This window comes from Aplidium turbinatum, chromosome 4 (genome assembly GCF_918807975.1).
Source record: "Aplidium turbinatum chromosome 4, kaAplTurb1.1, whole genome shotgun sequence".
Classification (NCBI taxonomy): Eukaryota; Metazoa; Chordata; class Ascidiacea; order Aplousobranchia; family Polyclinidae; genus Aplidium; species Aplidium turbinatum.
The window spans coordinates 2,415,059-2,427,156 of NC_137475.1; the positions used below are offsets into that span (position 1 = coordinate 2,415,059).

General features: G+C 34.9%; 1 protein-coding gene across 1 annotated transcript in view; it reads left to right on the forward strand.

Annotated features, from left to right (window-relative positions):
* The first annotated feature begins 393 nt into the window (after positions 1-393).
* The window catches only part of LOC145768356 (complement factor B-like), a 42,364-nt gene continuing 30,659 nt past the window's right edge, over positions 394-12,098 (forward strand). The window contains exons 1-12 of the mRNA XM_082579832.1: positions 394-544; positions 2,886-3,104; positions 3,399-3,539; positions 3,922-4,098; positions 4,217-4,414; positions 4,895-5,101; positions 7,470-7,678; positions 9,130-9,274; positions 9,941-10,081; positions 10,412-10,488; positions 10,689-10,860; positions 11,232-11,377. Of these exons, the coding sequence (XP_082435958.1) occupies positions 394-544; positions 2,886-3,104; positions 3,399-3,539; positions 3,922-4,098; positions 4,217-4,414; positions 4,895-5,101; positions 7,470-7,678; positions 9,130-9,274; positions 9,941-10,081; positions 10,412-10,488; positions 10,689-10,860; positions 11,232-11,377 (1,983 nt within the window). The remainder of the gene's footprint in view (positions 545-2,885; positions 3,105-3,398; positions 3,540-3,921; positions 4,099-4,216; positions 4,415-4,894; positions 5,102-7,469; positions 7,679-9,129; positions 9,275-9,940; positions 10,082-10,411; positions 10,489-10,688; positions 10,861-11,231; positions 11,378-12,098) is intronic.

The following is a 12,098-nucleotide window of genomic DNA, read 5'->3' on the forward strand; positions in this document are numbered from 1 at the left end:
ATTCGTAAATTCGATAGCTTCCACGAAACTAGGTAAAGGCTAAGTTGAAAAATGTTTGATCAGATTTTTCGTCATTTATCGCATGAAATGTATAATAGTAATTTATAAATATTTTTTAGTAAAATGATAGTTGATAATGATAATGATAGTTGTATTTAAATTATAGTAATGATAATATTGAATTGGCCTTTGGAATTTAAATAACGTACCAGAGCGTCGTGATGCACAGTTCCAGAACTTCTGGTTTAAATTTTACTATACACTTTAAAAACAGATAATGACAGCTATTGTAAAGAGATTGAAAACCGTTTTACCCGTATTTTTGTCTCTTACAAAATTTATTGGACGTTTGCAATAAACTAGACACTAATTAGTGCAAGAGTCTAACCCACAATGATTGTTATAGAATGCCCTGAACGGGATCTTGATGCAGCCAAGGCAGTAAACAGAAGGTGTTTCAAATCCTGCCTTAGCAACATGGAGTGCAGAAATGGGCTTAAATGCGTTTGCAGTCATGAATGCGGATTATCATGTATTTCACCAGGTTTGGTTAATGACATAGATTATAAATCACATTATTATCGATTGATTATGAGAATGTTTTGAAATTTTCTAGTCTAAATAATTTATCCACTTGATGCAAACTATATCGTCAGACTAATAAAATAATGGCGTAACTCACTTTTTGACGAAATTGAGATATTAGTGTTTTTTAGGTCCCTAAAATATAGCGCATCTATCACATAATTTTCTAAGGCCTACGTTAACGAGAAAGTGGTATTTTTGTAAAAATGTCAAATGGCCTAACTCAAACGCATGACTTAGGCCATTTTACAAATCTCTTTAATCGTTGGCTGAAAGTAAAGCTTTCCACCAACAGAGCAGATATTCAGCAGACGACGATATAAATTGTACAGAAATTGAGCTTCCACTTCATCACAAGTCTAGACGATTAATTTAGCACAAAATAATTATGTTTTTTTCTATTCCATGTATCGTAATCTTGGCCATTTTCAAGTAACTACCCTACTTAAATCAATCTGTTTTCTTTCTGTTCCTTTGAAAAGCTTCATTTTTCTAGCACTCTGGTTGTGCGACTTATTACCTCACACTGTGATACAGGTCAGATCTTCTCAATGCACCGTTTCTCAGAGTCTTCTTGCACCCAAGGCAGGTTTTTGAAGAAAGCCATTGTTGGATACTTAATTAATTCTCAGAATAGTTATTTGGAGTGATGGATGTGGATATTAAAATAGAAACTTTAATGTCTCTAGTGCCTACTGTGCCCTTGAATGGAAGCATGGCATCGCTATTACTCAGAAGTACCTCGTGGCTGGTCACACTCAAATGGAGTGCGATAGCATGCACAGTACTATCGAGCGAAAATTGGTAAACGACATTTCTACGACGAGAGATTATCCAGAATGCCAGGATCAGACCGCATCCCAACAATGTACAGAGGATGCAACACAGCGATTTTATGAAAATCGATGGATAATGCTTGTTGAGTATCAGGCCTGAAAAGAAAGCTGGAGCTCCCACGGTTCATGATCTTAGAAGCCTGAATCATGAAAACAGTGGAAAGGTATTGTACAAGGTCCCATTATGTGAGGCTGCATAGTGGGAGGATCTGCCACAGCGGTCACAACCACACTTAGGTGACACTACATCGATTTCTATTTTTTCAAGCCATCTTCCAATCAAATTGAGGAAATATAATGATCTCTAATCTATGAAACATGTTATCCAACAGGGTGCCACTCCTTTTTTGATAATTTGCCTCATCACTGATAATAATGTAGCCTATTCAGCTTGTCTTGCCAACTCTGAACTGTTTTTGGGCGAAATATGCAGTCTAGCATAAAGTATAACTCCTATCGTTAGATTGGAGTTGCTACTAGGGATTTTCCTCTTAATTCTAGTCATATTATTACTGTTATTACGTCACCGTTAGAAAACTTATATTGATAAACTCAAAATATCAAATGGCCCAAGTCATGACTGTGCATTCGGAAAATGGCCTAAGTCATCCCAGCACATTATGGGATGCAAAATGAAGCAAATCAAAGTATACATGCTCATTGTACTTGTGTCGACATGCTATTTTCGTTTAACTGTACAATAAATATGATAAAAACAACCGTGTAGACATTTTTTTTCGATTATCTCAAAACAAGAAAAAATGAGTTACGCCATTAGTTTATTAGTCTGACGATATGAAAAGTTGTGTTTAAGATTTGTTGCTAAAGCGCACAAACTCAAGAGTCAAATCATCGCATTTTGATTTTGTCGTTTCATCGTTCACAACGCCAAAAGCTTAACCATGTCAGATATCAGGGTGGGCATTTTTTATCATTAGAAGTCATCTGATGATGATGATGCTGATGTTAAATTATTGTCGTCGTCATTGTCTTCATCATCATGATCAGATATCAATATACTGAATTAACTGTGGTCTGTTGCTAAGATGTGCGTTGTTTAGAAGCGTTTATTTTTTTTATTCTTTCATGGAAATTTTATCAACGTAGCCTACACATCAGATTTGTTCGCTACTATGTCATATATATTATGTCTTCTACATCAAAGACCTCAGTATTGGAAATAAAAGTGCAGTTTTTGTATGTACCAACTATGCTTTTATATCCCCTCTGAATGGTCACAACAAAGATCACTTAAATCTACAAAACACAATTACGTTTCACGCTTTACGTTTCACTTTTCACGCTTTACGCTAACCCTACACAAGGTATTTAACCAGCGTATACAATTTCTTTGTCCATACACAAAGCATATCTATTTACACAAGTTACTCCATTAGAAATATTTTGTAGTTTATTGCTGTCGTTAATACCACATTAGCAATCCATCAATTGTGTTATACATAGAAATAAAGTGCAAAACACCAAAGAAAATAAGGAAAATGGAAAAAGTAGAAGTTGTTAGAAAAAACTCAACAGGGCATTACAACCTTGCAAAAAAGCCTTACAAGTTTAATGACATGGCAACATATATCTGCAAACCTGGTTCCGTTCTTTACAAGGAGGTAACCCATTTATGCACGGAAAGAGGCGATTGGAGTAACAATGATAAAAGCATTTGTACATGTAAGTCAAAAAAATAAAAAAGATTATGAAACTGAATAGTTTACGTATATGGATATTCTGATATACTATTCAATAAAAAGATAAAAGGTCTAAAAGAGAATCAACCTTTTTATTTTCATATTTTTTATTACACAAATAGGTGCATAGGTGTATTTTCAAATAAATCTTGTTAAAACAAAATGGATTGTTGGTCTTTTATAAATTTCTTGAAATTGATAATGTGAAATATATTATGAATAAATAGCTGATAAAACAATGATATTGAATTTGCAGCAAAATAATTTGTTCTTCTAGTTCCATGCTCTGAACGCGACGATTCCAAGATGCCAGTAACTGGAACAACTTGTGGAATGACTTGCTTCTACAACAAAGATTGCCCAGCAGGAACTAAATGTCGCTGTGATGGGATTTGTGGGAGATCGTGTGTTAATCTTCGTATGAAAGAGTTCTTAATTAATTAATCTCTCAAAATTAAAAACCAACTTTTAAAATTTTCCAATATCAAACACTTATTTAGGAAGTTGTTACAACGCATAGTGTTATCCATATCACACATTAAATTTAAGAATCTCAGACAGTGGTGAGTTGTTACTTCGTTACTAAGTTTCATTTATGCAAAGAGTAAATTTATTGATGTAGGAAAATTAGACTGCATGAAAACCAAAAAACTGCTCATCCGAAAACTGCAGAGTAGAAAGTAAATTCATCTTTAAATCTTCAACAATGAGTAAACAAGAGTATTATTTAAAAACGCAAAATTGAACGGTTGATAAAAAACAATTACAGTGTAAAATATTTTGAAGATCTATGTTTCCAGATGTTAGCTGTGGTGACGCACCTCCTTCCGATCACGCAACGATAAATTACCACGGGAAGGGATTCTATCGAGTGGCGTACTACAGCTGCAATAATGGATTTTATTTCAGCTCAGGAACTCCATCAAGGAAGTGCACTGGAAGAGGAACATGGGATGGACAACTTATCTCTTGTCAACGTAAGAATAATCGGTTACAAAGAATGAAAAGGTAGTAATCGAATTATGTGATTGTATTGAATATTTTATATTATGATAAATTGTTATCAATAAATAACATCAAAGCTCTTTTTTCTAGCTGTGGTATGTCTGGATCTTGAATCCTCTATTGAATCGATGAATGGAGAGATAGGGAACTACCACAAAGGCCCGTATTTCGTAAATACTACATTTACCCTCAAATGCCGAGGATATCACGACCACAGAGGGGCCAGAACAAGAACTTGTATGAGCAATGGACGGTGGAGTGGATTGGATACAGTTTGTGATCAAAAGCGTAAGTTTGTAGCCTACCATACAATTATCGTGACAATTTACAATATTTTCTTGATTTGATGCTGACAACGACCTGAAAAAACAACATGAGGTTGTTCAGCTTCAAGTTATTCAACTCCAAGTTGTTCGAACTCTAAGCTGTTCAACTCTAAGTTATTCATTTATTCAACTCTAAGTTGTTCAGCTTCAGTTTTATTTAACTTAGCATGGCAGGCTAATTAGTGTTGCCAACATTGCATGGTTTTGTTGTAAACAATTAAAACATGTTTCATTTAAGAGTATTATGATATTTAGCATATTTACGAAACATTGAAAAAATTTGTTAGGTTATGAAAAACAGTCAAAAGTAGCGTCATTTATGATAACAACGTCAGACTTTGATTGTTAAAATAAAATTCTATCCTAAATTGATATATCTTGATCTAAAAGCCTGCAAAGGACAGAGTTGAAATTTTAAATTCACACATATTTAAAATCGCAGGTGAGCTTAACTCTGAGCCACGCTGCCCACATCCTGGAACCCCTATCGGTGGGAGAACACTTCCTAAGAAACTGAGCTCTGACAATTTAAAGGTGGGAAGTATTGTTGAATTCCGATGTGATAAACTTCTGGTCATGGTTGGAGAACAGAAGCAAGTTTGTCAATACAACTACGAATGGAGCGACGGAGGTGCACCGCAATGTGTGGGTAAGATTGTGAGAAAAAAAATTCAAACTGATTAGCATCGTTCCCATTATTGTTTCAGCACCAGCACCACATTGTTTTGTATAAAACCGATAGCGTGAACAATGCACCAAAGTTGTTACGTTATAGTTTACTACGTGGCATACAAGACACTATACACAATCACGTCAATAGTTAAATTTCCATCAGTTTTTCTTATCGCCGGATTGATTAAGCAGAGACTGACAAACCCTCTGATATTTTTGACAGTTTCACAACATGTAGAGACTTTGAACCACTGATGCAGGGCCGGTTACCGAAATTGAAAAAATGAAGTTTCGATAGTTGTTGGAGCGTTGTTGCCAGGGAATTATTCCATTCCACTTGAAGCCGCTGACTGGACAGTAGTCCTGGAAGGCGTTGCTCAAGCGCACACCCGGAGAACCAAACCAGCTTAATCTTGAGTCCGGCTCTTATTCCTATGCGTAACATTTCCACTCCATAACTTTAGCAAATAAACTTTTAAAAGTGTTCCATTAATAACAAATCATTTTGTTGTTTTGATTTTCATCTGTGTCATCGCAACTGTACCTTGCTCTCCGCGAATTATAACTTACAGCAGACAGTGTCAACTCAATTGAGCACATCATTATTCTAAACCCATTTTTTTCCGATTACCAAGCAGGAATAAGATTCAATGCCACATTTAAAAACTCGAAGGTATGTTCAAACAGGGCATCGAAGCCAAGTGTACCGATACCGTGGCGGACAAGTTAACCGTTATGTCGGTTCCCACTTGCACCATTGATATTTACCAAACCACAACGCTTCAGCCACCGGCTAAGCGCAACAGACATTCGGATAATGTTGAATTCGCCTGTAAAAGCTTATCATCAGTGTTCATTAATGTGCATAATACTGTAGCATTCTCTCAATAGCAACGAGACTTATTTTCTTTGTGAAGCTGAGCTCATGAAAGCAATAGGCTTCCGGAAAAATAATGCAGCGTGTTCTCTAATCGGATAGTGGGTTACAGGATTGTCCACAAACACGAATGCATAAACTTTAAAAGTAAAGCTCTAAATAGAAATGGGCCCACAATTTATCGTCTTTTGTTAACAGAATGAAAGTTCACAAAATTAAAAACTTCTGATAAACGTAGATAAGTGCAGAAAACTAATCAATAGCTTTTTTCTCAAGTCTGAACCTTAAAACATTGACCAGGCTAACACTAACAATAGTATTTCAATAAAATTTAATTTATTTTGTGGAACCGGTTTTCGTTCATTAGAACTCGTCATCACAACTGAATCGAAACAACAATTTACAAAATTCAAACATATGTGCTTAGCTGAAACAAATATTTTACAAGTACCGATATAACCGACCTGTTTTACCCAGGTGTTGCAGGTTCGCTGTGGTAGTAGCGGTTTGTCAGAACACAAGATGGCAAACTGCTACTACCACGGCGAACCCGCAGCATCAGACTAAAACAGGTAGTTTATATTTACACTTGTAAAAAAAAGAACGATTGTGCTGGTAAAAGCGAAATTGAGTTCTTGACTTTTGTTATCCATTCTTTGTGCACAATACAACGTCTAAAAAGGTATAAATATTTTTGAAACGATATGTCAATATACGAGTATAAATACAATCTTTTCACAAATGATAGAGAAATTTCATAAAAATAGCTGGAATTGCGAAATTTTTTGTATCACTTCTAAATATGTTATGTTACAGTTTCGCTTATTGCATTGTTTGAAAAAAAAGTTTAAATGCTTATTGCTAACTAGCAATAACGCTATTTCAACGAACAATATCGGTGATAAAATGTTAAATGTCAACAAAAATCGTCCTTGAATGGCTTTTTGTAATGTAGCTCCCAAAATACCAACAATGATATGTTTTAAAAGTAAATGACGTAGGCAGTACAACTTCTTGCCATTCTCTATGTTATTTAGCTCGTGTTGATTTCAAAGCTATGATATTTATAGTAATAAAAGGTTTCTGCAGACTCTTAACCTCAGTTCTGGCTTCTCGGTGTTATGGGAATTGCTAATCATCAATAATTGTAGGATCCATGTGCAAGGATTCAACCAAACGTATAATAATCAATAAAAAATCAACCAGGTTTGGTAACTACAAAAATTTATTGGTAGAGCTTTCGCCGCCGTAAAGGCGGCTTCATCAGTACTCTTATTCAAATAGAATAATTTTGATTCTATTTGAATAAAAGTACTGATGAAACCGCCTTTACGGCGGCGAAAGCTCTACCAATAAATTTTTGTAGTTACCAAACCTGGTTGATTTTTTATTGATTATGATATTTATAGCGGTAAAGTATTCATTTTCAATGTGATATCAATAAAGTCTGACATTGTTTTTTTTTCAGATCCACGTTACAGGGACAGTTCTGCATCTGCTTTTCGAAAACTTTCGGAAAGTGCCCGAAACATTCAATCTTCTACCCAAAGCGTAGGCAGGTTCATTTCAAAAACAGTGGCCAGCCATGAAATATATTTTCTGATTGATCTTTCAGAAAGTGTGAACAGAGATGCTTTAAATTACTCACTTACTTTTGCTGTGAAACTCATTGAGCGGGTGAGACAAGTTATAGAACTTTTGTGCTACATTGATATTTAAATTTATAGGAAGAATCTTCATCACCTAGCAGATCTTACAGCAAAACTAATATTCTGACATGTATTGCGATTTAATTAATTTAAATGGTCCGATTGACCAACAAATAAAAGCGAAAACACTAAACAGTTCAAATAATTGCAGCTTTCAAATAATGCACTTAGCATTTTACTTTGTTACATTATGGTTTAATTGTTTTCATGAATAGCCTAAAAAGTATAAAATAACAAACACCGGAAGGTTTAGTTTAAATTTAGTTTCCCAGAGTGCAAGGAATCGAACGAATCTGAAGTTTTTGGTTTCATGCATAATTGCATATACAACATAAATGCACTCAATGCACCGATGCATCCGGAAACATGAAATCCAAACAAAGTTTTGGATAACCTATGGCTTGAAAATAAATCCTGTGAAGTGTAAAAGAGACCAACAAAAAACAACTAAATGATAGACCAAGAAATTATGATTACTTAATTGGTTTGCAGCAAGGGTTCCCAACCTTTTTTTTAGACCGTGGCCCCCTTTGAAAATTTTGAAAAATCAATGCCCCCCCCTATTTTTTAACCTTTTGAAAAAATTAAGAAACGTCATGTTAATTAAAAAAACTTGTTTATACAGTAACCGGTAAAGACAATTTCATGAAGAAGCAAATGTACTAGTGTTTTTATTAAATTTTAATTTATTTCTTTTGTTATATAGTGTTGGAGTGGACTGAAAGATGATAAATCAAAAAAATTATTTTTTTTCAAAGTTTTCCATGGCCTCCTTGAAAAGGGCTCATGGCCCACTAGGGGGCCATGGACCCAGGTTGGGAACCCCTGGTTTACAGCAACATGGTCCTGCGTTTTTTCATGCTAGACAGGTAGTCACTACCTGGTCTAGCCCCCTGAAGAAGTCAGTCGTGTCTGATTGACGAAACGTCGGAATAAAAGCAGATTGTCACTTGATACATCGTATGATAGTTTAGCTTAATTTGCACCAGTACAACGTATTGTGTTATTTAACTAAATGTCTAATGAACAGCCTCATTTAGGTTTTACTTGTTTATGGTGAAATTATTTCTAAGGCTATTCACAATGAACTATATTGTGGCGAAAGTAGCGGCTACGAATTTTATATTTGCAGCATTAGAAATGAAAAAATATATATTAATTGAAATCTGATAAAATATTCATGGTTCATTTTATTTGTGTTTTTTTTCAATTATTTTTCATTTCACTAGAGATATTTCCGAGATTTCTTTTTCTTTTCCGAGATTTCATTTCCGAGATTTCTTTTAAGATTGAACTTCAATTTTTTTCAAGATTAATTTTTACTTTAAAAAATTCGTAAAATCATAAAAATTATTTGTGTTTTGAATAAAATGTTTACAATCCGTTCACAAGAAATAACTTGATGTTTCATTCTTCCAGTTGTCGGCAGATAGTGCTGGTGTGATCACGTATGGAGTCATTGCATTCGCATCGCAAACCGAGACCATTGCCAGCACTATGGAGCATCCAAGACTCTCAGCTAAACAAGTTATTGCTAGGATCGTCAAAATTGGCCAAGATAGAGGTAATTACGCTACAGAATGTAGTGGAATATCAAAAAGTAACTTTCATTTTTAAACATGAAGCAATAAAACGTCTTTAAGCAACAATTCAAAGTGACTGGATTGATGGGGCTAATTTCTTTGCACATCATCAGCAAACTTAGAAAAAGAAGAGAAGCTAAGAAAACATCCTTTTTTGCATTGAACCTAAATGTTAAATTTATCAAAATGTTAACCTTACTGTGGCTCAAGATTACCATTACACCCATAACATGAACCACCGCATTGAACAATATAAATAAACAACAATGTAAGTTTTTAATTTTTGTTTGCATAAAAAATTAACCATATTCAGAAGGAGCGGAATGATGTTGATTCTACTGAATTAGATTGTACACTTGCAGTATATTCTAGATTGTACATGATGTAGTTTGGAGGTAGTTTTATTAAAATTAAGTGAATGTGGGGACCTTTACTCAAGTTAAGGACGTCCAAAACTTCCATCAAGTTGGAAGTTCGATTCCTACTCAAGACATTTGGATATGCACCACAGATAATCCCAAAAAATGGTGAAACTCGGTAATGGGGTCTTCCATGTTTGTTCGATCGGGGTTTTTATGGCATTATTATTAGCTTAGATTGCATACATTGTAGTGTAGATAAATCACTAAATAGTTTAAAATATTTAGCAACAATTCAAAAGAAGATCCATAAGGGAACTAATACTGATCGGGCACTCCTGGAACTGGCAGGTGAAATCGAGTTTTCGTACCAACAAGATAATAAGAGTGGTGCCTTGAAGGAAAGACACATTTTCATTTTAACAGATGGTAAGCGAATGTTTACTTCAATCAATAAACGATTCACTCTTTGTTACGACTTTGTTACTTCTTGATGTTTTGACATACAGCATTTTATCTAACCAGCAAGCTTTCATCGATTACAATAAATTAGGTACATGTGTAATCTATAATATTTATTTTTATTCCTTTTAGGTTAAAACAAGCTGTAGAGGTTTTAGAAAGTAGCAACTATATTTATCTTATTTTTATAATTATACAATAATCATTAAATAAATCGATATCATTGTTGTAAAATATTATTTTACATTGTTTATAAATTATTAAATATTAAAATTAACAACTTTATTATTATTTCAGGTCAACATAATGAAGGAGGAGATCCTCAGAGGCAAGTGGAAAGAATGAGAGCCGGACGTGAGGACAATCCACCGACAGTAAGAACTATACCTGGTGCTATAAGGCAATTCTCTCGTCTTCAAATCTGTTTATGATTGCAATAGACTAGAAGAATAGTAAATTAGGGAGAAATGGTTTACAAAATAAGTTCAACAAGTTATATGTTTATCAAACTAAACTCACTGCACCAAACAATTGACCTAGCATAAGAAAAGCAACAACTTGGCCATCTTGACAGTTTTACAGTATCACCTCTTGTAAAGATTGCGCTAGTACCGGCACAACTAAAGGAAAAGAAGCTTACGAAGAGTTACTTGGATTAGCTGATGGAAAGCTGGAGAATTATATCGTCATAGAAAACTTTTATCTAATTTCTGAACTACTGGACAGAGTTACTGACGCCAGAATAGGTTTGTTTGTGTGACTAGTTACCTGCAGTAGCTTAATTTTACATTTACCGAAAAACTAGTTTAATTTTGCAGCTCGCTTCCCTCTGTAACTCACACATTTAGTGCTCAGTAAAATAATTGAAATGGTTGTACAACAAACAAAGCTCGATGCAGAGCAATGATATTGCTATGCATGCATAAAACAGGGCATACAATATACATACAGTATATGGTTCACTCTACTAGGCGTTAAATCAAAATTCCAGAAGATACAAACGTGATTTGCAGAGTGATAAATTACTTTACTGCCATTGTGTGATAAAAGTACCTAGGTTATTCATTTTTGTATTTTATTGCTACAAGACAACATACTCCTCATTATATTTCTTAAGACTTCAGCAAATGTGGTCAAGCTGGAGATGTAGGAAGCGTCAAAAGGAAAGTGAATCCCGGCAGAGTGATCGGTGGAAAAAAAGCATCTGCTCGGTCGTGGCCGTGGCAAGTCCTTATTTCGTTCTTCAATGAGAAGGTTATAGAAGTGAGTAGGTAGACTCCTCGGTACCTGACATGTTATCTCTTACATTTAAGAATATTCTGTTAAACTCTTAATGATTTAGCAAACCAGATAGTATCCTAATCAGTTCACTGAGAGGCTAAGTCAGAGGTGTCCAACCTCCGGCTCACGGGCCAAATCCGGCCCGCAGAACGTTTTTGCATGGCGCAAGCCATTGCACAATATATTTTTTGGCCCGCAGATACACAGAAATCATACAAATTCAACTTGCATTTTATATAACATACATTAACAAAGACCGTATTTTCTCACAGGCAAAAACAAAGGCGGAAAATTTAGTATCATTGTTGCGTCATAATTGCGAAATAAATGCAAATGTAAAGGACATATTCCTATTCACTTCTATCTGCTTAAACCCAGATGAGGCTCTAGCTCACCTGCAACTAATTGAGCTTCACCGCTACGCCGAAGTAGACAGTAACATTTTTCTTTCGTGCCTTTTTACCAGCCGCTGGATAAAATAAATTTTCAGAAATGCGAAAGTTTGCAAAGAAAATGTTGAGCTTCTGCGGTTCACAATTTTTAGTCTGAGCAGGCGTTCTTGATTATGAACTCGAGAGAGAATCGCTTGAGATCAAAGCTGAGCGACTTCCACTTACGTAATATTTTACGCTTGTCTTTCGCTAACCTCGTACCAGACTTCACATGGGTACAGAAATGAAGACGTCAATTTCATCCTTCACAT